Genomic DNA, 24,167 nt, shown 5'->3' on the forward strand with positions numbered 1-24,167 from the left:
CGCAGAGTTAAGCCCGGTCAGGTGTACCTACAGCGGGCTCATGCACGTGCAGGAACCACGTGGAAGCAACCTGATGCTGAGTGAGAAAGTCGGCAAGCTCATGTCAGAAGGAGCTTAGAGGAAACCCAGCTCCTGAACCCCTAGCCATATGATGGTGAAATATTTGTTGACAATGACTTTACCGTGGAAGGTGGTCTGTGGAGAGGAGCTTTGGGATGGAAGGTCCTAAGGTAAGAGATGAGCTCCTGGGGACACGAACTACCTTTGCTCTGTGCATCCAGCACCCCTGGCCATGGGTGCTCAGTCTGGCCAGGTTGATTGATGGGTGAATGCAAATAAAGAGCAAGAGGTGGGGGCCAGCGTTTTCAACACACTCCAAATTTCCACCCATTTTGATGTGCCTTCAAACCACCACTTTCATCCTAAATATCCCAACCTAGCCTTCTCTGGTTGATGAGTCTGTTAAGCAAATGTCTGTAAAGACTGTTTCAGTCTTCTAGGCATCTTCCATGGAGAAAAGCAGGTCTTTCCAGGATCCCTGTCCCAAGGTGAGATGCAAAGTCTCCAGAGAAGCATACTTCTCTCCCCCGGCTATAACGAGGACCTCTGGTGACCAGCTCATGTATTGGAGTCCAGGATGCTCTGGTGGTCCCACAGCTGCTGAATCCCCCTCAGCACTGCTGGGGACAGATGGGAGGGCAGAAGCCTTTCTCCTCCCAGAGTAAACACCAGCCCATCCATCCTCTCACCCAGTAGCTGCTAGTGTGTCCTCTCCCCTCCGGCAAGGTGCTGGTAAACAACACAAGGCTTTTGACATGCCACCATAAAACATGTCCTGAAAGTATTTATCCTAATATAGCCTGGTGTGCCCAGGGTGGCCTCATGTGAAAAGCCCAAGAGGTAAACATTCATTAAATAAGCAGAGAGCTTAATATAGAAAGTCATGGAGTCAAGTACTCTTCAAGCCCCCTCATGTCTTTGCAAACATCAGCCAATGAAGATAAATTTGGCACGGTTGATCACTTGCACTTTTAGGAAAGGCTCTCCGAAAAGAAAAAAAATCACATGTTTCAGTGTTTATAATCTCTGCAGAAAGGCCTGGTCCAGCATTTCTCCCCTCTAATTCCTGCTCTCATAACTGTCAGTTTATGAAACTGCAGACTATAAGCTTCCAGAGTTTACAGAAAAACACCTCTCTGCTCTCTGCCGCCACTTTGAGCAGAAAAACTAATAAAACCAAGCTCCTCTATTCACTCCAAATGCCTGGGAGAAAGGAATCTGGAACAGTAGTAGCTTCAAAATACCGTCAAAGAAAGCAACCACCCACAGTGTCTGGAGTCCCCCCCACGCTTATCAGCTCCCTTCACCTTGTTACCCGAAAACCACCACAAAAATCTGCCTCTTCCCATCCAGCTGCCTGCTGGGACACACCGCTGGCCGGGGCAGAGGCCAGCACCCCACTGCCCTATTTCCCCCAAGCCAAAGAATTAAGGAGCTGTGTTGCCTTTAGGGTGTTTGATGATGGGAGCTTGCTCAGCCACCCTGGTACGCGCACAGGAGCCTACACCAGCATCTCCCAAAGATGCTCCTGAGGAAGGGCAACAAGCTTTGACAATCCGCCCCTTGGACAGTGGCAGCAAAGACACAGCGGATCTGCTTTCACCTCTCAGCCAAAGGAGGAATATAACTGTTTATCAGTTTCCTGAGCCACCTCCCCCCAGGTTCTTAGGAGATGATCTTCCCAATATTATTAAATAAAGGTGGAAGCACTCGAGCTTCCCTGCAGAGCTCCCACCAAGGGCAGCACATGAAGGTGAAACCTGCAGGACTTCAGAGCGCATCGCTCTTTAATGTGTACTGAAAACAATGGTTAACCAGCCAGACTGTATTAGGACATCAGGGAGAAGGCGCTAGCTGGAAGGGACACATTTAGCACAGCCACGTCTCCCTGGCGTTCAGTCATTGAGGCATTAATGCCACAGGAGGACATGGGAATTTGGAGCCGGTCTGCAGCCACCACCGCTGCCACCGGGAGCTGTGGGAGAAACGCCTCTGCATGCAACTGCGAGTGACTCTGCAAATACTAAAACGTGCCAGGAGGGGAGAAAAGTAAACAGCCACGACTTGAGACGCAAGAGAGTTCCCAGCAAAGGCTGGTGCTGGGACAGGGGTGGCCGTGTCTGTCTGCAAGGGGAGAGGTCTGCATCCCGGGAGAAGCACCACGCTGGGCTGGCCGCTGGGACCTCCCAAGCATTGGAGGGGTATACAACAAGGTTTTGCAGCATCTCAGCATCCCCGCTAATAAACTCTTCCGCGCAAATCCAAATGAAGCGTGCACCTGCAGCACCAAGCCATCCCATGCCTGCGGCAGGACCAAGGGCACCGTGCCAGGCGTGCCGCCAGCAGCAGCCACAAAACCTACATGAGACCAGACCGTGCAAAAGCCTCTCTAAAAGCAGAGCTCTTGTCATCCTTATGGAGACATTTCAAAAGGAACATGGCAACTCCTTTTCTTAATGACTATATATAGGGAAAAGCTCTGCTAGGTGACAAGTGTGAGAGGCTGGAGCAGAGGCAGCCTCTTGCCTGCAAGGACTCAGATAATCGAGCGGAGGAATAGCCAGCGATGAGTCTATTTTGGACTCAGTGTGCTGTTGCTGGAGCGTTCACTGGGGAGGCAAAGGCATTTGTTACCTCCCCTCCAGGGACTGCAAATTCAATAGACTTCCCTGCCTGCAGCTGCACTGACCCTGGAGCCCGCAGCCACCGGCAGCGCTGCTAGGACTGCTGGGCTGGCACAAACCTCGCGACAAACGGCTGCTCCCTCTCCTTGGCCCCTGCGCCACGGAAACCAGCAATGCATGGTGCTGCCCACGTGACGGTGATCTCGGCACGGCGCTGAGCATCCCTGGCGGGGCCAGGATGCGGGAGCTCACGCAGACAGGTACCGGCCACGGTGATCGCTGCCTGCCTCTGCCTGCAAGCTGGACGCAGGCTGAGGAGAAAAATCAGCGCTGCTCCTGGGACCCTTCCTGGGGTCCTGGGACCCTTCCTACAGCACCCCAATGCCTCTTGCCCCAAACCATCCCGCCAGCAGCTGTATTCAGACCCATAACACCGCCCGCATCCCCACTGCACCAGGAGCTGCCAGGACAGCGCTCACCTGCTCGTGGTACTCGATTCCCATGCTGAGCGTGTTGATGAGAATGGCCACCATGATCCCACGGCCAAAATATTTGCTGTCCACAATCTTCCGGAAGGTCTCACACACCACATGCCAGAAGGCCAGTACCCGGCTCGTTCTTCTGGCCCGGGCTCTGCCCCGCTGTGGGTCCCGCTGGTCACTGTAGTGGGCATCCTGCGTGAACTCGTAGACCCCCTCGCTGTCCGAGTCGGCTGTCTCGTTGTCCGTCAGCTCGGCCTCGCTCGCCAGCACCTTGAGGCAGTAAGGGCAGCTCTCGGGGTTGCAGGAGCCACCGTCCAGCTTGGTGCAGGGGCTGGAGATCTTGCAGGAGCTTTGGCAGGGACCTGAAATGCCAGCAGGGAAGGGGCAGGGCAGCCCGTCAGCTGGGACGAGGGGGCTGCGGGCGGCCACGGGAACAACCCCCAGTCCCCGTTAGCACCAAGCTGTTGCCCTCAACAGGACAGGCATTTCCTAAGGGGAAAAGGGCTCCTGCTGGGTTAAAGAGCCCTAGGCAAAATCTGGGCTCCCCGAGTGCCTTCTCCCCAGTTACAAAGCCCTCTTTGCTGTCCCAAGGCAGACACTGCCTCCAGCCCAGGACCCCTCGCCCACCTCATTATACCTCTGGCCATTATGGCTAGGAGAAAGCAATCAGCTCCCCTGGCCCTGGCAGGCTCCAGGCTGTAATTAGCGGGAGCACTGCTGCCAGCAGCCTCCTCTCCTGCTCCCGTTGTTTGCTGATGCTCCGAAATCATCAGCTTCCCACTCCACGCACTGCCCTCAACGGCAGCTCCCAGCTGCCAGGTGGCTCCTGGGTAACAATACCAGAGGGATATTCCCCCAAAATCCCACCAGCTGGCTGCCAGGGGAGAGGCTATCTGCAAAGCACGCTCCTGACTCACGCACAGCCGCATGCAGCAGTGTGAATAAAAACCCAGCACTAAGCCCAGCTCTGTGTATTTAGTCTCTGGGCAGCTCTGGGAGAGGGGCAGGACTTCGTCTCTTCCCTGCACAGCTCCTGGCTGGAAAGGTCAATGCCACCGTGGAGGGGTGGAAAAGGCACTGACTGCCTGTGAAAGCTTGGCCAGAAACACTTGGAGGCTGAGAGGGTTTGGACTAGACTGGCCTGAGCTTCCAAACCTCAGGATGTGGAGGAGGAAAGAGCATCTTGCAGCGGAGGTATGAAACCCCCAATCCAGGAAAGCTGCATTTGGTGTCTGGCTCTATTACAGGCTTCCTGAGCAAATCGCTCCGGGCAGATTTTTAATACTCGGCATCTGCGATTGCCATTGAGCACTTGTGCAAGGCAGACACTCAATCTCCCCAAGCCTCGGGTCCCGCGGGGAGCAGAGCTACACAGTAGCACTCAGCAATGTGCTGGGACTTAGATCTGGAAGGTGTCCATCCCCAAGCTCTGCAGCAAGCAGTGCGCAATGCAGCCACCTCCAACCCCCTTGTTTTAGCGAGGAAGGGACATGGCCATTTGGAAGCGCCCAGGCTGGGCTCCAGCTCTTGCTTGGTGTCACCAAACCCGGTTCTAGCTGATTTGGGGAGTGCAGGGATTTGGGGAGTGTTCCCTGTAATAGCAGAATAAATTCATTTGACTGGAAGGAGATGGGGATGGGAAAGAATATGGGTTCATTAAAACATTAATTTCCCTTGGATTTTTGCAAGTATGAAGTCTGGGAGGTTGAAATCTCTCTCCTGGTTTTGGCTATCAGATGCCTTAGGTGCATCAGAAGATTCATGTTGGCCTCACCTGGAAAGCCATCGCCTTTCTCTGTAACGTGGACGGAAAAGAAACCTGCAAAGATTCAGAAAGAGAAAGAAATTAGGTCGTAGCTTGTATTTCTGCAAGACAACCCCAGACCAACGTCCAGCCCCGGGCTCACCCGTGCTCTGTGTCTCCAGCAGCTTGTGCATGGTGCTGTACGGCCCGGGCGGGATGTTGAGGCTTGTCAAGGTGCTGCTCCCGGCACCAACTGCCGCCTCCCCCAGGCTCTTCTCTTTCAGCATCTCGTGGGAGGTACTGGGGTGCACCGTGGGGTACACCTTGCTGCCCACGATGTTCTTGGGGATCCCCTCAGGGCTTGGCAAGTCGAGGCCCGGCTGTGGGAGGGATGACCGGCAGCGCACCGGCTCAAAGTGGCAGTCGGCGTGGTAGATGCTGTGGACGGACTCGGTGTTGCTGGGAGCGGTGCTGGGGGTCCCATGGGGGTTTGGTGCCGAAGGGGGGAGCATCAGCCGGTTGGTCCCGTTCTGCAGCGAGCTGGTCTCCACATCACTGATCTCTGGGCTGGCGCGGGGTGCCCGCAGGTTCCCATTGCCCAGGTGATAGTGGTGGTGGTGGTGATGGTGGTGGTGGATGAGGTGGTGCACAGAGGACCTCTTCCTGCTCCGGCGCTTCCTGGCATGCCGGTCAGCCCCCGCCTTGCTCGTGGGGCTGGTGAGGAAGCCCATCCTCACACCCGCCACCCGGTAGACCTCCACGAGCTGCTTGCTGCCTTTACGGGCAATGTAAACCAGGTACTTGAGGAGTTCGTCATAGCAGCTGCCTGGCTCCGAAAAGCTGGCAAGGGTGCTGGCGTTGGACAGGTAGCGCACGCGCTGCTCCTTCATCAGCTGGCTCTCGCGCTGCTTTGTCTCAGAGAACTGTGTTGCTATCACCACCAGGCAGAGGTTGATCATGAAGAAGGAGCCCACCTAAGGGGACAGGAGCCATCAGCCACCTCGGGGTGGCCATGCCCACCCCATAGCCCTGCCTCACCCCACACCCCGGCACAAGGATCGGGGCACAAACCCCAGCCAGCCCCATCTCCTGCGTCACCCAGCAGGGACCACCGGCCAGGACCGCAGAGGGCTGACTCACCCCCTGAGCCCCTGCCCCAGGGACTCCCACGCCAGTGCTCCACAGAGGACGTCAGAGATCAAAAACGAGAGAAGATTATTTTGACAAAAAGCTTTTGCTCTTTTAACGTGGTGTTTTTCTCTCTCCGCAGACAGCGGTTCTAATTATCACAATTAGTGGCATTACGATGAATGCACTGAGCCTTCCTGATAGGAGCGTTTTTTCTGGCAGTGTGTGGGCAGCTTGCAAGCAGATCCCTTTCCCCTGCTAACGGGATTTGCGGGTGACTGTTACACAAGGGCATCAGCAGCCTGTACCCACAGCTTGGAGATTTTATTTCCAACCAGGGTTTCATGAGGTTCTGCCTTCTGCAGAGCCCAGCCTAGATCACAGAGAATTACTGACGTGCTAACGGGCCATCACGCGCCACTAACGTTACTCGCACAGCATCTGGAAAAGTACTGCTTGCCCTTCCTCTCCATTGTTTTGGGGATGCTAAGAGCAAGGGATTGTTTCTTTTTTGAGGAAGCTAATAGATGAACCAGAAAAAGCATCATGGACTAAACGACCTCCTACCTTCTCATCAGGGTTTGAGTCCTGGTTTGATGAGGAGCAGAAATCCCCACAATGGCCTAATGGACGACGTGCAGCTATTTTGCTGGACTTAGTCCAATTAGACAGCAAGAAAGGGACTCATCTCACTTATCTCAGCTACATCTGAGTGAGGCACCTAATGATCCTTTAGAGTCAAGAGAGAAATAGGCACATCAAGTCTGCGATGCATCTAATTTATTTTGGATGTCTACCTTCGGTGGAGATGAATCACCCCCTTAAAGCACCTATTTTTCTCTCCTGACGATAAAGGGAGTCTAGACAATGAGCTCAGCCAGTCACGGTAGACAATTCTGCTTGCATAGATGAAGCCCATCATGGAGCCCACCCCACAGAAACTCTTTGTTAGGTCCTTTGTGAGTGGTCTCAGATGATGCTGTGAAGCGTGGGTGCGCTGTGGGCAGTAATCTCTTCCCTCCTTTCTTAATATGCTCTCTGAAGTCTGGGACTGTTTTCCTGAAATGTTCCCCCTGCACCAAGGACCCAGCCAGCTGGGTTCTTCAATACTGGGAAATTTCTGGGCAGCCTCCTCCCCTTCCAGAGCTCAAAACCTGACCAGGGGAAATTTGCCTACTTTTAAACTTAAATTCAAGATGGCAACGAAGGGAGGGGACCTTGGAGCACAAGGAGAGAAGTGGTAGAAACAGCAGCAACAGAAATCTATCTGCCATAGCTTAAGCACATCTTCCTTTCCTTCCTTCATGCTTGCAGCAAAATGCAGCTTCAGTGCAACGCCATATTGAAGCTGCATGTCTTCCAGCAGGCTGGTTTCTACCCCTCCTACGTGGCACCAGCTTTTATATTCACTGTATTATCTGCCCTGTTCCTCTGAGTCACTCCACTCTGCCCTCCCCAAATGCCAGGAGGACCCGCATGTTCCCCGAAGACCACTCACAATGATCAGGAGGATGAAGTAGATGAAGTTGTAGAAGGAGTGTGCATCCATGACAAAGTACATGATGTCCACCCAGCCTTCCAGTGTGATGACCTGGTGGAGATAGGAAGGGAAAATGAACCCGTCAAGGCTCAGTTATAACACCAAGTGCACAAGCAACGTTTCTCCTGGCTGGGTCATTTCTGACACCCCGTAGCTGGTCTTGGTGCAGTACAAGACACTGAGGAGCCAAATCCTGCTCCCACCAATGCCAATAGTCACATTGCCGGCTGCCCAGGCTGAATCCAGCCCTTCTTTTCCAGCTAGACCTAAGACCCACTACTGTATTTTGCAGAGGGAAGAGCAGGCTCTAGGCTCTGCTCCACATCAGGATGGTCTTCTTGCACACACAAAGGGTTTGGAGACTGGGGTTTTGTCCATGCATGTGAGATGGAAGCACCTTCAAAGAAGGCATCCAATTGTATCCTTGACATTTTGAGCACCCAGGCACTACTATATAGGTGCTTGCCTGGTGCAAAATAGCCCCCAGGAGTGTGATTACGCAGCCCCTGGGAACATGTTGGGGGCATGATCAGCTGTTCCCCACCTTGTGACAGTTTGCACACAGGGCTCACCTGAAATATTGCGATCCAGGCATAGCCAATGTTATCAAAGTTGATGGCTCCCTTGAAAGGGTTGTGCTCCCCAGCAGAGCAGTTGGTGTAATACTGGTTCCAGTTGACACAGGATGTGTTGGTGGTGTCGTTGTAGGAATAATAATCCAGGGTGCACTCAAGACCCTCTTCCCTCCGCGTTGGGATACTCCGGCAGTAGCGCATCCCGTTCTCCCGGGGCTGGGAGCAGATGAAGGGGTTCTCATCTTCGTTCTCTGTCTGGTAGTATCGCTCCAAATCCACCGTGTAGGGGCTGAAAGAGTCCAGACAGGGCTGGGGTTTGCACACCGATTGCAGGCAATCTGGCAAGGTAACAACTGTAATAGCAAAGTCTGACTTCTGTTATTCTGGATCTTAAAGCTTTTTTTCAAAAGGGAACCCCTTGGACTTTCTGCAGCCCCAGTGGGTGAGATGATGTCCCTAACTGGGTTTTGGGAAACTGAGGCAGTGCACTTGGCCGCTCAGCAACCCCTTTGACGACATTACTAAGAGTCACTCCATCTGGAAGTGCTCTGGCTTTGACTTTGGGGGACCAAGAGCAGGATTCAGCCCAGCAGGGCTTCTCTGAAACGTCTTTGCTGCAGTAAGATGGAAATCAGTCAGTTTAAGCTCCCGTTTCTCCTGTCCTCCTGGAGATGCTGAGAATGGCTTGGGAAGACTCTATGTACAAGGACCTCCCAAGCTTCCTAAAAAACAGAGACAGGGCCTTCATCTGCATTTCACAGTGCCTGTTCAGCCCTAGATAAGCTCTAAATTCTCTCTGAGGGTGGCCTTACCACAGCAAACCAGCAAAAATACTCTTCAGGGAGATGAAACAACCCATGGCCAGCCAGAAACTGGCTTCTTGCTCTGCACACAGCTATCTCCTAATGCTGCCAGGACTCCCACTAAAGCTTGCAAAGATATTTTAAAGCCTAGTTCAGCCCGGTTAATTCCTGCAGAATTGCCTTTAATACCCTTCAAAGCTTATCTAAACCCCTGGAATTCTGGCTCAATTAAACAGCACCCAAACCTGTGGCTCTATCGGATTTACTCACTGGTGAAGGGTGAAGCATTTACTTCCATTTGCTTGCCATTTACTTAACAGGGACGTGCCCTGGTAATGACTCTCCCAACTGCCCTTTGAGGGCACAGCCTACTAGAAGGATTGCAGTTGATTAGGGGATGTGTGGGAGAGGATAAAAGGTGCATCATGCCAGCTCCAGACCCAAGAGCCAGCCTAGCCACAGCAGCAGCATCATGGTCCTGCTGTGTGCAAGAGAGAGGCTTTGGGCTTGCAGGACTTCTCCATCCAGATGTGGATCTAGCAGGATCAGCTCCGGGGAGTCAACATTTGAAAGCGATCCACTGAAAGGTGATAGGGGTGCTGGAGCTTGGCAGAGCAACCAAGGGCTTGCAGTCACCTGCCCCTCTCCTAGCATTCAAAGGGCAGGAGGTCATGGAAAAAAGCGGGTAGGTACGAGAACAGATATGGAAATCCTGGTCTGAAGGAGGCTGACAGCTACCAGGAGAGAGGGATATTTCAACCACTGTTCAAACATTCCTACATCTGGCAAACTGGCTGGCCAGGAAACTGGGTGCTACAAAACCCCATTTGATCACAATAGTCCTCTTGGCCTTAAAATCCAGGGATCTATGAAAAATAACACTTTGAAACAAGGACTATATCTTGCTCTGAGACTGGAAAGGATCTAGCATCCTGAAATGTATGGTAGCTCCGTCAGCCTCCCCTGGGGTTTAGTTGGGACTACAAATGCCATACCAATAAACACCACCAGCTGCTGAACGGGATTCAGATCTCAACATCTCGAAAAAAGCAGAAAAGGTCATGAGTTAATGATATGCTGAATTTAGAAAGCCTGAACTCTTATTTTCAGGGTTTTTTTGAGGCTCTTATCAATCAGAGAGGTGCCTAAGTGCCGGCTGAGGGTTAAGGACAGCCCTGCAGGACTTGAATGGCAAATTGTCACAGCTCGCTCTGTTCCGGCTGTGCGTGCCTGGGCAGGAGGTGTGGTGGCATTTAGGAGCAGGGAGCATTTACAGAAGACCAGGGCTTTTTAATGGAGGATATCCTTGTCCCCTGGAGGGATAGACTCGCCCAAGCTGGAGAGACACTTCTGCTGCCCACGCAGACTCACATGCTGAAGTTCTCGGGGAGGAAGCAGCGGTTCCTGAGCAAACCTGCCCACAGCTGGACTCCCACGATGCCGAAGATGAAGAAGACAAAGAAGCAGAGGAGGAGGACATTCCCCAGCATGGGCAGCGTGTCCAAAAGAAGTGTCACCAGGATGCGCATACCTGAGGCGAAGAGGAAGCGGTCAGGGAAGAGGAAAGCTCCACGTTGAATTTTCTTATTCCAGCTATGTCCTCCTGAGCTTTTCCTTTCCGTCCATACTTTTCCTTCCACTGACAGCCACTGCCTTCCCAACCACTGTCCTTGTAACCCACACATGGCCTGCAAACCCCTGCAGCTCCCCAGTCCCCTCTGGTTTCCCCCCCAAAGCCCCTGGGACACCTCCTTCATCCGTGCCCTGCTCCTGGGCACATGACCTACCTTCCCTGCTTCTCTCCCTTCACTCCCCATCTCAAGTCCTCCTCTCCTCCGAAAGTTTTCTCACAATTACATGTCTCCTGTCTTTCCTGAGACCAAACTCTGATGTTCTCCCTTGCTCAGTCGTATTTCTTTATATAGTAAAATTCCCTTCCCTCCCTAATTCCCCTCATCTACCCTAAATCCCCTCTCTTCCTTAAAATACAGGACTCTCTCTGGCAGTTAATTCTCACAAGTTCAGGAACAGCCAGTTCTGTAACAAAGACAAATTGATGGTGACTTCAACTTGACATTTACACACAAAAAAATTGATTTCATCTGACGTCTCTGTAATATTCTGCTCATCTCTCACTCTCCTTCTTTCCCCATCTTCTGCATTCTCTCACTCGCTTATATTGATTTTCATTTAAAGAAAGCTTTACTGTTGCACCCTTTGCTTTGATACTTCAGGAAGACTTTTTTCTCTCTTCCTGATGCTGTCACCTCCTCTATCAGGGTTTTTCTTCTACTCCTCTACTGGGGAACAGCCACCTTGCATCAACTCCTAATTAACTGAAATGACTTTCTGTGGTTACTGCATTTATCACCATACAAAACTCTCTTTTTTCTTTTCCCACCTTACATTTCTATCCCATTGTAACTACGTTGCAGAGAAGCCAAGATAAATTACCCAGGATTTCAAAATACATTAAGTGAATTACATCCCCAGTTAGACAGTGGCGGATAAATTCAGCCATCCATCAGTTCAACAGTGGGGATAAAAAAAACCATTGCAAACAGCATTCTGAAGCTACCATAATGATTGAAACAGCAGCAGCAGCAAAGCCAGATTAAGTTCAAGAGTCAGGACCAGAAAAATAAATAGAGCCCGGGCACCTCCAGCATCAGCAGACAGACCTGAAGCTGATTAGTTCTTGTCAAGGCATTGGGCTAGTTCAGATAGGGAAGTTCGGACTTGGATTTAATTTGGCTAAAACAATGCTGGATTCAATACCCAGGATTCTAGGCCCAGGAAAACCATGTTTCTAATAGGGTTGTACTTACGCCTATCGCACCTGACCCGTATAGTGTCCGAGAGGGACGGAGCTCAGTGCCTCCCGCGGCGCTCTGGGCTTTGCCCAGCACGGCACAGCAGGAGCGGCTCCCTGGGCAGTTTGGTTGGGTTTGCGATGGCCAATGCCTCTCCGAGCACAGGGCTGGGTTGCCGTCGCCTGCTGCCGTGCAGTAGCAGGCAATGCCACCCGTTGCTGTTCGGGGGCGGGTCTGAGATCCTCATGCATGACCTGACATCCAGTGCTGGTTAGCACTGAATAGCCACCTCCCATCCCATCCAGGCTTTCTTTGGCGGTGTTGGGGTTTTTGGCTGTATGGACCAGCTCTGGGGAGCAGAGCAAGAGATACTGCAAGCAGAGGCTCCTCAGTGCCTTCCAGGGGGCTGTCTCCAGGCACGACAAGATTTTCTCACCCCAGTTTCTCCAGAAAAGGATGGGGTAGCACAGAGAGGGTGGGAGCAGCGTGGCTCAGACCCCTCTGCCCATGCTTCCTGGCAAAGGCTGTTAGCTCAGTCAATCCCTATCACCTGCATCCCTTCACCTTAGCAGCCTCCTAAGACCCTCTTCAGATGAGAAAGAAAGGCGTCTGAAGACAGTCCTGGATATCTTATGGACTGGTGGCACATCTCTGATGCCACAGGTGTCAAAAGGAATATTATTTAAAGTAGGAGAGTGCCAGGCACTGGAAACCAGAGAGTGGTGGTAGGACCTCGCACCACCAGGGCCTAGGTGAACGTTTGAGCTGCAATGGAAGATGGGAAGCATCTGCGTTTGCTCTTCCGTCTTTGGGGCACAGATATAAAGGACTTGCATCAACTGGGAGGAATAAGGAGCCAACTTACTGGGGACCCTGTTAATGGCCCTGAGCGGCCGCAGGACACGGACGGTGCGGACCGCTGAGAAGCTGACGTTCTGCAGGTCCAGGGAGTACTCCAGCATCCTGCGAAAGACACGAACGTGGAGTAGCGTCAAGGATCTTCTGGAGAAATGTCAGATTATCAAACATTATAAATCAAACATTATATGCCAGCTGCTCAGAGGGACTTGTTACTGCATCTCTCCCATCAGGAAAGTTTGCCAGAGGAATTAATTAAGGGTTGTTTGCGTATCAGAATAAAGACAATGAGCGAGAACATGATACACCAGCTCACACAGCCACAGATCTCTCTCTCTCATCTGCTTTGGCTACTGTTTTTGCAGAGGTCCAGGGCAGAAGCTTCTGAAAGCCCCTGCACACCCCAGGAGGGCAATGTCCAGACACAGCCCTGTTTTTAACAATTGCACAGATACTCTAATGAAACTGGGTTCGCTGTGCTGAGCACCACCACAACCCTGAAAAGCAGAGGAGCATCCCCTGGTGCAGACCCTTTCCACAGGGCACAGAGGCAAGCAGTGCAGGACGCTGAACTATTCTAACTCTACCCAGCAGAGATCATTACCAGGTGGGACTCAGGTGGACAGGCAAGCACACAAATCAAAACTGGTGACACTTGCAGATAACAAATGGGGCAAACGTGGACCAAGGAACCTCCCAGTGCTCCTACACTGTACCTGATGGGGTTATTTCACAGCTCAGGACACTGAGGTGCAACCTTGACATGACTTAGTCTGAGGGTGCACTTGGACTGCTGCAAGTCCCCCAGTACCATCTTGCTCTGCTCGTGGCACCTTTGCTGAAGCACTGCGGGGCCATCAGTCACATCACCACCAGGACTTTGCTCTCCAGCCATGGGAAAACACAAGATCTCTGCCCAAAAGTATTCCTGAAGAGGCAGAGCCAGGCAAAGGCAAGGAAGAGGACCACGAGGCTCCCCGCACAGCTGGGCTCCCGCTGCCACAGGCAACCACATCTCTTCCGAAAATTATCAAGTTCCATCTTAAAGCTGGTTGGGTGGTTGGAAGCCTAATTTCCAGCCTGAATTTATTCAGGACAAGCTCATATCCATTCATTCTTATGCCAGCGCTGTCTTTTAAGTAGCTTCTATAGCTCTTTGTCCTTGGTGTTTACTCACCCAAGGTATTTACAGAGGACAAATCACATCTCCTCTCAGCCTTGATTTTGCAAAGCCAAACAAACCAAGCTCTTCCAACCCCATCTCGTAGACAGGCTCTCTGCTTCCCGATCACAACCTTTCTCCACACCTGCCCTGGCCTGAATTAATCGTACCTGATTAGACATCAAACTTCTGGAGGAGGCTTTGCCGGTGCCTTGCACAAAGGCATGACTGCTGCCCCCTCCCTCCCTGCTGGAAATCCCGCAGGATCCATCGGTGCCATGTTAGCCCTGACACAGCTGCAGCACGCTGGAGGTTTCTGCTCTTGCTGTGATCAGCCACTCTCCTCCCTCCCGTCCATTGGCAGGTGAGGAGCACCTGGGGTGGAGAAGACTTTCTCTTTCTAGCCCCCAAACACACGACTCCACACTTGATGCAATGACACTTCATCCCATTTCTCTTGATAGGCTCTAATGAGGATGATGATGATCAAACCATAACTAAGATCAAAATAACCTCAACATATTCCTCCGTATTTAGCTGACACCCACAGCTGAGGGACAGTCCCAGAATACAAACGTTGGACAGACACGCGTGGATGCTAGGAGTTTGTTCTCATCCTCTGACCAGAGAGGAAGGCAGTGTGTCCACAAAAGCCCACCTGGCCCCCGTGACAAAACCAGCCCCTTCCTCGGTGTGCAGCACTCACTGCATTGGTGAGCTTTAGCTGCAGTAAGGAGCGGGGCAACAATTTTCCTGGACTTTAATGGTTCTCAAGTTTCACTCACTGTTTGAAAATAAGATATTTGTATGGTTTGCAGGATTCAGGTAACAAGCCCATGTCAAACATACAGCTTTTCTTTCATCCTTTATTAAAACAGAGGCTACCAGCAAAATTCAGAGCAGCATATGGTTATTTGCACCAAGACAAATCATTTTGTAATTAATGACAGCTCTAGACTCACTTCCAGAGCTGCGTGTGCTTGTAATCTGCAAAGGCCATGTTGTAAAATGCATTTTGATTTAATATATTAAAGAACAATTATAATACCACATTAAAAAAAAAAAAAAAACAAAAAAAAAAACAACAACCCACTAGCTTCAGCAAACACTTTAACACCAAGACTAAAAGCAGGTAGGTGCTCTCCTACCTCTGCTGCCAGACACTGCTACCAGCGCCAGCATCACAGCACCGCAAGCTCAGCCCCAGACCTAGCCTAGAAGATCCACATGTTGCTCTGATAACTAACAGCTCAAGAGCCTTGAGAGAACCCAGTACTGGGGGGAAAAAAATGTGGGTAAAAATCAGTGGGTAAAAATCAGAGCAAGTTCAACGAGAATCCCACCACTTCCCAGCTCAAAGGTCACTTCCAAGGCAAGGGGATGCACGGGAGGAATCAATCCACGTCCCTGGCAGGGGAAGATACCCAGGGAGAGCGAATGTCAGGATGTCACCAACCGGCAAGGTGACAGGTGCATTTACCAGCATATATAACATTTATGCATCGAAAATCTGCAGTGTAAAAAGCCCCCGATGAAGCTTCAACTCAAATGTCATTTCTGTTCAAATGGGAAAGCACGATGCCTGTCAGTGCCTCCTGCCACAGACCCAGGTGCCCAGCCATGTTAAAGGCTCAGAAAAATACTCGGCATTAAATAGGATGGATTCACAGCAAATGCTGAGACTCTCCAGAGTGATCAGCAACCCCCGATCGCTGGAGTTATTCAGAAGGAAAGCGGAAATAGTTAGGACTTTCTAAGAATAAAAGCAGAGCATCTGCAAAGCCAGACGTACAACGGGCTGGTGGTGGGATGCAGAGAGGGAGCTGATGCAAACCTTTGGCAAACACTCCTCTGAGAAGGAAAACTCCCGGGACTCAGCAGACAGACACAAGGGATGGCTCAGGATGGACAGGGCAGCTGAAATTCATTCCTCTTCTGCCTGGAGATAGCGAGACTCAGAGCATGCTGGGGTTTCTTTCATATAAACCCCAAAGCATTGGGAAGGATCTCGTAAGCGCGGTGTCAGGCAGGAACCCTGCCTGTGGTGAAGGGCTCGCAGAAGTGATGCTCAGGAGCATCACAGGAGGGGTTGAAGGGGCTCTTCTCACTTAGCGAGCCTCTAACAGAGCACAGAAATGCTGGCAAAGCCCTTCCCACACCTACCCAGCATCACCTCTCTGACCCACCCTGCTCTCAGACCTGGCTCTGCTCCCATCCCCAGGACCACTCCTGCTCAGGAAGCAGAAAATGGTGTGAAGACCCATCGGAGTTGTGGAGTTTGTGCTGAGGGCACTTTCTGAGGAAAACTTGAACTCTTCCCTTTCACAGCTGGGTGCTGGGGATGCTTTACAGCCAAGGGATGTGACCAAGGTCACACAAGGAACCTGTAGCAAAGCAGCAATGCCTGCAGGCAGGGCAGCATCCCCAGGAGCTTCCCACCCCTCTGCCCGCAGAGGCACAGAGCCGCCGCTCGCTGCCGGCAAGAGACAGGCTCAGATTTATTCAGCATTAAAAGGTTTCCAAAACTGGGCATATAGGCAACCTTTATCTACAAAGCACAGTAATCAGTGGATGATATTAAGCCATCGGTGTTGGAAAAGACAAGGGGAAATTACTTAGGCAGCACTGTATTTCAGAAAGCTGGAAAGAAATTTCCTCCCAGCCCTCACCAGCTTTGCTGTGCTCTGCTTTTGCTCAGGAGCTGCTTTTTAAGCCTCACAAGTCTCACTGCATTCGTGGGTGTTGCTTAATTTTAAAAATACTCATTTTAATCAAGCTGAACAGAATAAAAAGAATAGCACTGGAGGGAACGTGAACCCTGCAGCCTGCTGGATCTGGCCGCACCGTGTGTCCCAGCCAGGACACTTGACTAATGAGGCTCTTGAAGCAGCAGCAAGTTCAGCTGAAGAACTGAAAGAAACTAAAGAATTCTCTTTAAAAAAGCCCTAAAACTTCAAAAAAACAAGTGGGTTTGAGTCAGCTCGGCTGCGAGGGAGGCTGCTGAGGGGTTTCTTTTACCCAGCAGGTTCCTGTGAGTCAGGGACACAGCTTGCTTGGGACGCTCTGCTTCAAAGGCTGCAAAGGCTGTGGTAAGGGGGCACGGAGCAGAGAGCATCTGCAGCCAGGGGCTTCGCCGGCCCTGGGTCTCGGCTGCTCTTCATCCTCCCAAAAGTCACTTAAAGCATCAAATTGCAAAGCTTGACTCCAGGTTTTTTAACCCCTGGAGGTTTGTAATCGTGAGTATTGGCTTGATATAGTTCTGCCACTTCTGCTAGGAGCAAAGAGCACCTAATTTGGGATGAGCCAGGACGCAGCGGGGCCACGGGAGGAGGCTCCCAGCTTCCAGGACACTGACACCCACCCCCGAAAGCACCAGAGAGGGGCAGGCTCCTGGGAGAGGGTTTGGTGCAGCTTTCGCTGCAGCTCAAAGGGGCTGTGGCTGTGATTGCACATTGGGTAATTGTGTGTGCAAATCGGCCACTTACACGGGCAATTACCCCATAGCACTAACGGTGCCCAGGCAGCACAGAGGGCACCGCGCATCCACGTCTCCAAGGTGCTGTTCCTCGGTGCAAGAGGGATCAATACAGGCAGGCAGAGGGGATGAAAAAGCAACGTTCATCCCTGCCTCTCTATTATTTTATTATTTTATTTTAAGGGATGAAGGGACTAATACATGGAGAAAGAAAAGGCTTTGCCCGCAGTCGCAGTGGGAGGCTGCAGCAGGGACCCCCGTGGGCAGCCCCACGCCAGTGCTTTCTCCCTCACGTCTGAACTGGGGAGTTGGAACAGCCCCTTGATCAGCCTTGTACAGCCAAAGTGCCCATCAGAAGAGCCCTCCTGCCTGCTTGTGAAGCAAACCGGCACTGTGAGGTGAGGGCCACGTGCTGGAAGATTCACCCAATGCACCCAGCAGGAACCTTGCTCTGGCTGCTGCAGCCACAGGATCCTGCTCCCCGCAGAGACTGATCTGGCAGCATCGCCCTTATCCCAATTTCTGAGCTAAAGAGCTTTTCAGAAACCATCCAGTTTTAGATGGAGCAGGGATAGAGTGGGGGACTGCGGCATCCCTTTCTCTCCCAGGTACCTATGAATACAGCAAGGCTTCCTGCAGCGTATTTCATCCCTGAAATTCAGCACACAAAACCAGGAGGGAGAAAGACATCCTTAAGGGTTGTTTATGAAGGCTTCAGCAGAGCTGAGTCTTTAATACAGCCTTCAACAGAGGGAGAAAAAATGATAACAAACATTAGAAGAAGTGTTCAGGAAGCAAAGAGAAAAAGAAACGGTGTCTCTGTTTCTAAAGCAAGCAGCCTGCCAACCACCTCCAGCGCCGGCTCATCTCAAATTGTAAGCAAAATATTCCAGAAGTGTTTAAGTTTCCTACAAAGTCTTCTAAGAGGCCCGCTACTGTTACAATGAGCAAAGCACAAACAGGACTCCACAGACTTGGCCAAACAACTGACTGAGCCCGGAGTAACAACAGACCCGCACAACTCAAACACGGGATGATGCACAGCCCTGCTCGGAGAGAATGGCTGAAATGCAGGCGTGGACCCAGAGCCCTGCTCGACCCTGTGTCTAGAGAAGGCAGAGAGGAACCCTGTAAGCTCGTACAGCACCAAATTATCCCCTGATTTAAAGCCTGTCTCCTGGGAAAACAATTAACCATGGGGGGTTTTTGTTGTTTTGGTTCTTTTTCTATGAGGATGGTTTAAAGCACAATTCAGTCCACAGGGATGCAGAGGTTCAGGGAAGTCCTTATCTGACCAAAGTCAAAACAAGCTGGTGGGACTGCAATAATGCAGATGGGGATGGGGATGGTTCTGGCTGAGGAGCAGGTAGAGCTCAATCTGTGGCTGTCCTCTTCCCACAGACTGATCAGAGAAGAGTTCCCTGCGCCCTGCCCGGAGGAGGAGGAGGCAGAACGGGTGCTGGGTCCCAGAGCAGCCAGGGAGACGGCAAGTCAGGGTACTTCTCCATCCCACAGCTGCAGTTCACCAGCCAGAGCCTCGGCCAGCGCTAAACTGTAAATAACTCTGCATATTTTTGGATGCAAACAAGCATTCATCCTCGATACATCTGCATCTTACACTGGGAGAGGTCGAAATCATATTGAATCGTCTTTAGAGGGTGAGAGCCGGCTTACAACACCTGTTAACCTTCAAGTGTTCTCTTAAAAGCAAACTCCCCAAATCCTCTCCTTTAAAATAACACAACATAATTATGTCATTCATCACTTTTTTTTTCTCCTTTTCCCCATGCAACTCTGTAACCTACAGCCAAAGCCATGTTTCACTAAGCTGAGTTTTGATAATACAGCGCTATTCTCATCTCCAGCAAGTTTTACTGTAATTACAGAGATGTGTTGCAGACATTACACACTCTACAATTAGCGCTAATTGCATTACATTGTCACAAAGAAGTCATTTACTCTCCATGAGCTCATGAGATTGGTCTGGACAGTTTAACAGAGCTGAGAAGTACTTAATGGCATGCCACGAAAGTGGCCAGCAGCGCGGCGGGAGCGAGCACAGCATCCGAGCAGCTCTCCCAGCCCTCTGCAAGCAGCAGATTTGGGGCAACATGCACAAAAAGGTTTCTCTACGATTTCAACCCCTAGCAGGTCCAGCAACTTCTCAAGGAATGGGGAGGATGAAATGCCACAGGGTTTGCGATTTTTTTTGGAAGCCTCTCCTAGATGAGTGGTGGTTGGGAAGGGTTTCTATGGGAGGCCTGCCCGTGGGAGCGTACAGCCCTGGCGTGCAGCACGTCCCATGTGCCCTTGGCACGACGCTCCTTCCCCACCCGATGCCCCGCAGACACGGTTTGCTGCTTCTCCTCTCCCCCTGCCATCACTTTCTGCAGCCCAGGGGCAGGGAAGCAGCAGGGAAAGCAGGAGAGCAGAAGCCGGGGACCTGCCGGGCACTGGGGAGCCCATGCCGTCCTGCTGCCTCCTCCCCTCCACCTCTTGCACAAAAAGGGGAGGAAAAAAGTGGGAAGACAGAAGCAGAGCTGCTTCATTGTGGTCACCAGGGCCACGTGGAAACGTCAGTTTGTGGGTCCCTTCCCCTGTCATTTCACTGGGGAAGCTGGCTGAAGCCCTTACACGAGACCTACATAAAAATGTGACGCACTTTATCGGGTATCTAGCAAGTACAGCAGGGATGTGAGGATCAGTCCAGCGCACACTCTCCTCCCGGGCCACAGCTCGGCTCTGGCCCCTTTCCCCACATCACGCAGCCGCTCGGGCACAAGATGCCTCTGTGCCGAGCTCAGCTCGTCCCTTGCTCCCATGCTCTGCTGTTAGCACTGTGGTCTGGATGCTCGCTGGGGTAATTTGCCCCATGTGGGAACCGCAGAGCTGCACTCAGGGGCTACCGGAGGAATTTCCCTCTGTCTGGTTGGGATTTGACCCTGGAATGCTTTTTTCTCTTATCCTTAAGGTGTTTTTTACCTGCATCTTTAGTCTAATAATGGGCTCAGGACCCTTCATTTTTCCTCTGCTATGGCAGTGGCCCATTCCTGCAGCCCCTTCAGCTTTCCCCAGCACTTGGTGCTGCCGGCGACGGCTGAGGAACCCTCCAGGACGGCAGCGATGCTCTGAGTGGGATGCAGCACTCCCGGCTGGACGGGCAAGGGCTGGAGGAGAGTGCAAGGGTGTGAAAGGGAGCAGAGAAAGCAGGCACTGGGGGAGGAGAGGCTCCACTTCGTATTTAAAGGCAGTTCAATCCTTTGTCAGTTGAATTGGTTGTGACGGCGCCCAGATGGGAACAGTTCATGCACATGAAGGAAAGACCTATCATTTAGTGAGAGGCAAAGCTGACCTGGCAGGAGTCACGGGAGCGGTCAAGCTGTGAGGCTGCATACCCTCTGCAGCAAATAAATGCCTCTGTGCATCAGGGATGCAGGAAGGCGGCTGCATCAGAGGGGAGGTGGGTGCTGCTGTCCCCACTTTGCCCAGGAAGGAGGTGGCTCTCACACACCCAAACGCCCGTCCAGGTGCAGTAGGTGGGCAGGAGATTGGATGCTTGCTTAAGGAAAGTGCAGCTATATTTTGGCATAGGTATTAGGATAGTCTCTGCTGACGTCCCTCTAGACTGACGTCCCATCACAGCGGGGTCTCCACAGAAGCACATCAAGGGTAGCTACTCTAGCTCCAAAGACTTCACAAGCTCAACAGGCAAGGCCAGGACCAGGCTGGGAGGGGAACGCAGCAGCACCCCAGGGCAGCAGAGCTGGAAGCAGCCCAGCACCCACCACCATTCCTCCCCAAGCCTCCCCAGGTGGGATGCCTGGCCTTGCTTGGGTCTGGTTCTTCATCACACTTAATTCCAGTATAAGAAATAATAAAGAAGAAGAAATAAAGAATACACAGGGTGGCTTTAGCAGGGGTCAGCCCTTGGCTGTGCTGCTGATGTTTACAACCCTACCAGAGCTGGTTGGACCCCGGGTCCCACCTTGTCCAACTTCCCATCGCTGCAGCCCCTAATGTTGCTCAGACGCTTCAGGAGGAAACTTTGAGCCCTCTCCTAACCCGAGGAGCCAGAGGCTGGTGCAGCTGGAAAGCACAAGGTTGTAGCCTCCTGCAGAAGATGGGTTTACGGGGACAGTTACAGCTCTTGGCCTTTCTGCCCTCCATCGCTGTCCCCAGTCTGGGTCTTGAGCCTCCCTACATCTTTTGGCTGCTGCAGCACCCCATGGAAATGAGTTTCCCAGGCCAAGGATGCGCTGGGACACCTGGCACAACCTTACTGGTTTTACTGGGCCACTGTTTTGGTTATCCCAGCTGCCTGGCAGAGGTGTGTGCCATGACCCTATGGGGCTGGCGATGGACCATAAGCAAAGCCCACCAAGGTGTTGCCCCTTCTTGGGGCACACCAAACCCATGCCAGGTAAACAGCCCAGGTGGGAGGGTCCCCTGCTCCTTTCCAGGAAAATCCAGTAAATTTGATCTCCAGCTCTATCAAAAGAGGAAAAAATCACTGTTTTCCCAAAGGTCTTTGGGCTTTTGGAGCGGGGAGGGGAGGGCCGGCGAGCGATTCGTGTGTCAAAGAAACTCAGCTCACTGGCCAGGGGCCAGGGACTTTTCATGTGGATTTCCAGCCTCCGCCAGGAGACTCTCGGGTGCTGGAAGAGCCTTTAATTCAAACCAGGTGCCTCTGAAAGGAAAACACTCAAAAAGGCGAACTTGGTTGCTTTCCCTCAAAAAAAAAAAAAAGTTTAATAATGAGGGCAATCATGCACATTTCAGTGAACTATCCTCCCTGGCACGCCGCTCCATTCTCCCAACCGCCTGCTCTGCCGCCACCTCGCCTGATGGAAACCGAAACCACCAGCGGGGCTGGAGGGAGAAGAGCCGAGCCCAGCACCTGGCAAGGAGCCCCAGGACACGGACTGGCCAAAATCCACCACAAACAGCTTTTGTTGCCCTGCCCTGCTCTCTCCATGGGCTGAGCATCAGCTCTCCCGCGAGCTATGGAGAGGATCAGAGGGACTGCTGCGGTCTGGGCGGTGATCCCAGCTGTGGAGCCAGGATGGACAATGCCGACGGCACCAATGCCCAGCAAGCCCCCAGCCCTCACCACTGCAAACCAGCCACTCCCCCAAATCTGACGCTTGCCAAGTGGTGCCGTGAATGACAACAGAGAGGCGCGGGGAGAGGGGGACCCACTGCACTGGGCTTACCCTGCAATGACGATGAAGAAGTCCAGGCGGTTCCACGTGTCTCCCAGGTAGCATTTCTTCCCAAAAATCCCCAGCGCGATCATCTTGACAATCATTTCCACAGCAAAGAAGGCAAAGATGAAATCATCAAAGCTCTGCAAAAGAAAGGAAGGGAGGAGGGATGCTCCTGCATCGCTGCACGCTTGCACTGGGGGAGGCAATGAGACACCTGAGTCCAACAAGGTCTCCCCTTGCACCACCAAGGGCTAAAATCCCTGGGCAGAGGCAGTGCTGGGAACAGCCCTGTGTCTTCCCCCAACCCAGTCTGGCCAACAGCACCCACAGCACTGGGATAAAGGGACGAGGATATTTTGGGCTCTATTTTCACTATAAACTCAATGGTTAACCCTCCCCAAGCACTCCAAGCAAGGCTTGGCTACTCTGGGGCTGGCACAGCCTGGCTTTGCCTGATGACACCACATGCTTGCATCCGAGCACCAAAATTAGCATTTTTTATGTGCTGGCAGGACAGCCAGCACAGGCAGGACCCAGCCGTCCCAGGGCACCTCCACCATGGCTGGAGCCAGCTCTGCCACAGCTCGGTCCTGCCCACTCCCCATCAACCGGGGCTGCCGTTAAGCTAAAAGCAGCGGCCAAGCCGTACCTGGAGGATCCTGCAGCGCGGTGAGTCACAGGCGATGTCCTCGCAGGGGTGGAACATGCCCAGCGTCACACAGTTGAGCAGGATCACCAGCATGCTCACCCTCTCGAACCACCTGCACAACGCCCCATCAAGGAAGCAACGGACCCAGATGTGCATCCGCGAGCAGCCACCACCGAATCAGAAAGGTTATTCTGGTCTTTAAAGCAAGGCGCATGCCAGCTTCTCTAGGTTAGATTTTATCTGGTTTTGCATGAAGAGCCTGCCTGCTGTTTAGAACCTGCACAGCAAACCCATAGTGGTCTCCCCACGCTGACGTCAGCGTCTACAGCTAATGCGAAAACCGCTATAAAATGAAAGTTGCATGGCAAGAGTGCCGACTGCTGATGTGATGGATGGAAAAATGAAATTAAAAGAACAATATCAACTTTTAGGAAAAAAAACAACCCCACACTGTTAATTTCTTCTCCTCGCATTTTACAGAAAAGCACTTTAACAACATTACAATTTTCTATTAACCATGTCACAGCTTATCCCAGGGGCGCTTCCCTGAAGTCACTGCTTGAACTTTTCATTCCCAGTCCAAATCAAGACTGTCAAAACCATTAAACGACTGCCTAAAAGCCTTAAGACTGCGAGGGCCAGCAGAGTCCATCCCCTGCCCCGACTGCTGCCTCTTGGAGCGATTTTAAAAGAGCTGAGCTGCTGGGACAGACTTTGGATGCTGTTAGTTTTGGGACAGAATAAAGTGTGCTGCTCCAGCAAATCCTCATAGGGATGGTTCAAACCTGGTACCCAATTTCTGCATCCTTCTAGGGGGCATTTCCAGCCAGCTCCCGACTGCTCGGGGCACAGAGGTGTGAAATCCAGGCGCCTGTGCAACACGGTGCCAGGGATATCTTCCAGCCTAGCATGGAAAACACCCCATCGGCTGCCGCAACCCGCAGGCAGTCGGGGCCACGCTCCTGCCTGGGCGCAGGCAGCAGCTTCCCGGCTCTAGGAAAATAAGCATGGCCCTTGCCAGACAAGAGCTTTCGCTGCAACACGGCA

The 24,167-nt window shown here is 52.2% G+C and overlaps 1 protein-coding gene across 1 annotated transcript in view; it reads right to left on the reverse strand.

Annotated features, from left to right (window-relative positions):
- Positions 1-23,228, reverse strand: part of CACNA1G (calcium voltage-gated channel subunit alpha1 G) — a 100,822-nt gene extending 77,594 nt beyond the window's left edge. The window contains exons 1-8 of the mRNA XM_072881515.1: positions 23,121-23,228; positions 22,478-22,611; positions 12,635-12,732; positions 10,328-10,487; positions 8,151-8,442; positions 7,537-7,629; positions 5,074-5,884; positions 3,164-3,528 (exon numbers count right to left, since the gene is read on the reverse strand). Coding sequence (XP_072737616.1) covers positions 3,164-3,528; positions 5,074-5,884; positions 7,537-7,629; positions 8,151-8,442; positions 10,328-10,487; positions 12,635-12,732; positions 22,478-22,611; positions 23,121-23,213 — 2,046 coding nt within the window. The 5' untranslated portion in view covers positions 23,214-23,228. The remainder of the gene's footprint in view (positions 1-3,163; positions 3,529-5,073; positions 5,885-7,536; positions 7,630-8,150; positions 8,443-10,327; positions 10,488-12,634; positions 12,733-22,477; positions 22,612-23,120) is intronic.
- Between the last annotated feature and the right edge of the window lie 939 nt (positions 23,229-24,167).

Source organism: Ciconia boyciana, chromosome 16 (genome assembly GCF_034638445.1).
Source record: "Ciconia boyciana chromosome 16, ASM3463844v1, whole genome shotgun sequence".
Classification (NCBI taxonomy): Eukaryota; Metazoa; Chordata; class Aves; order Ciconiiformes; family Ciconiidae; genus Ciconia; species Ciconia boyciana.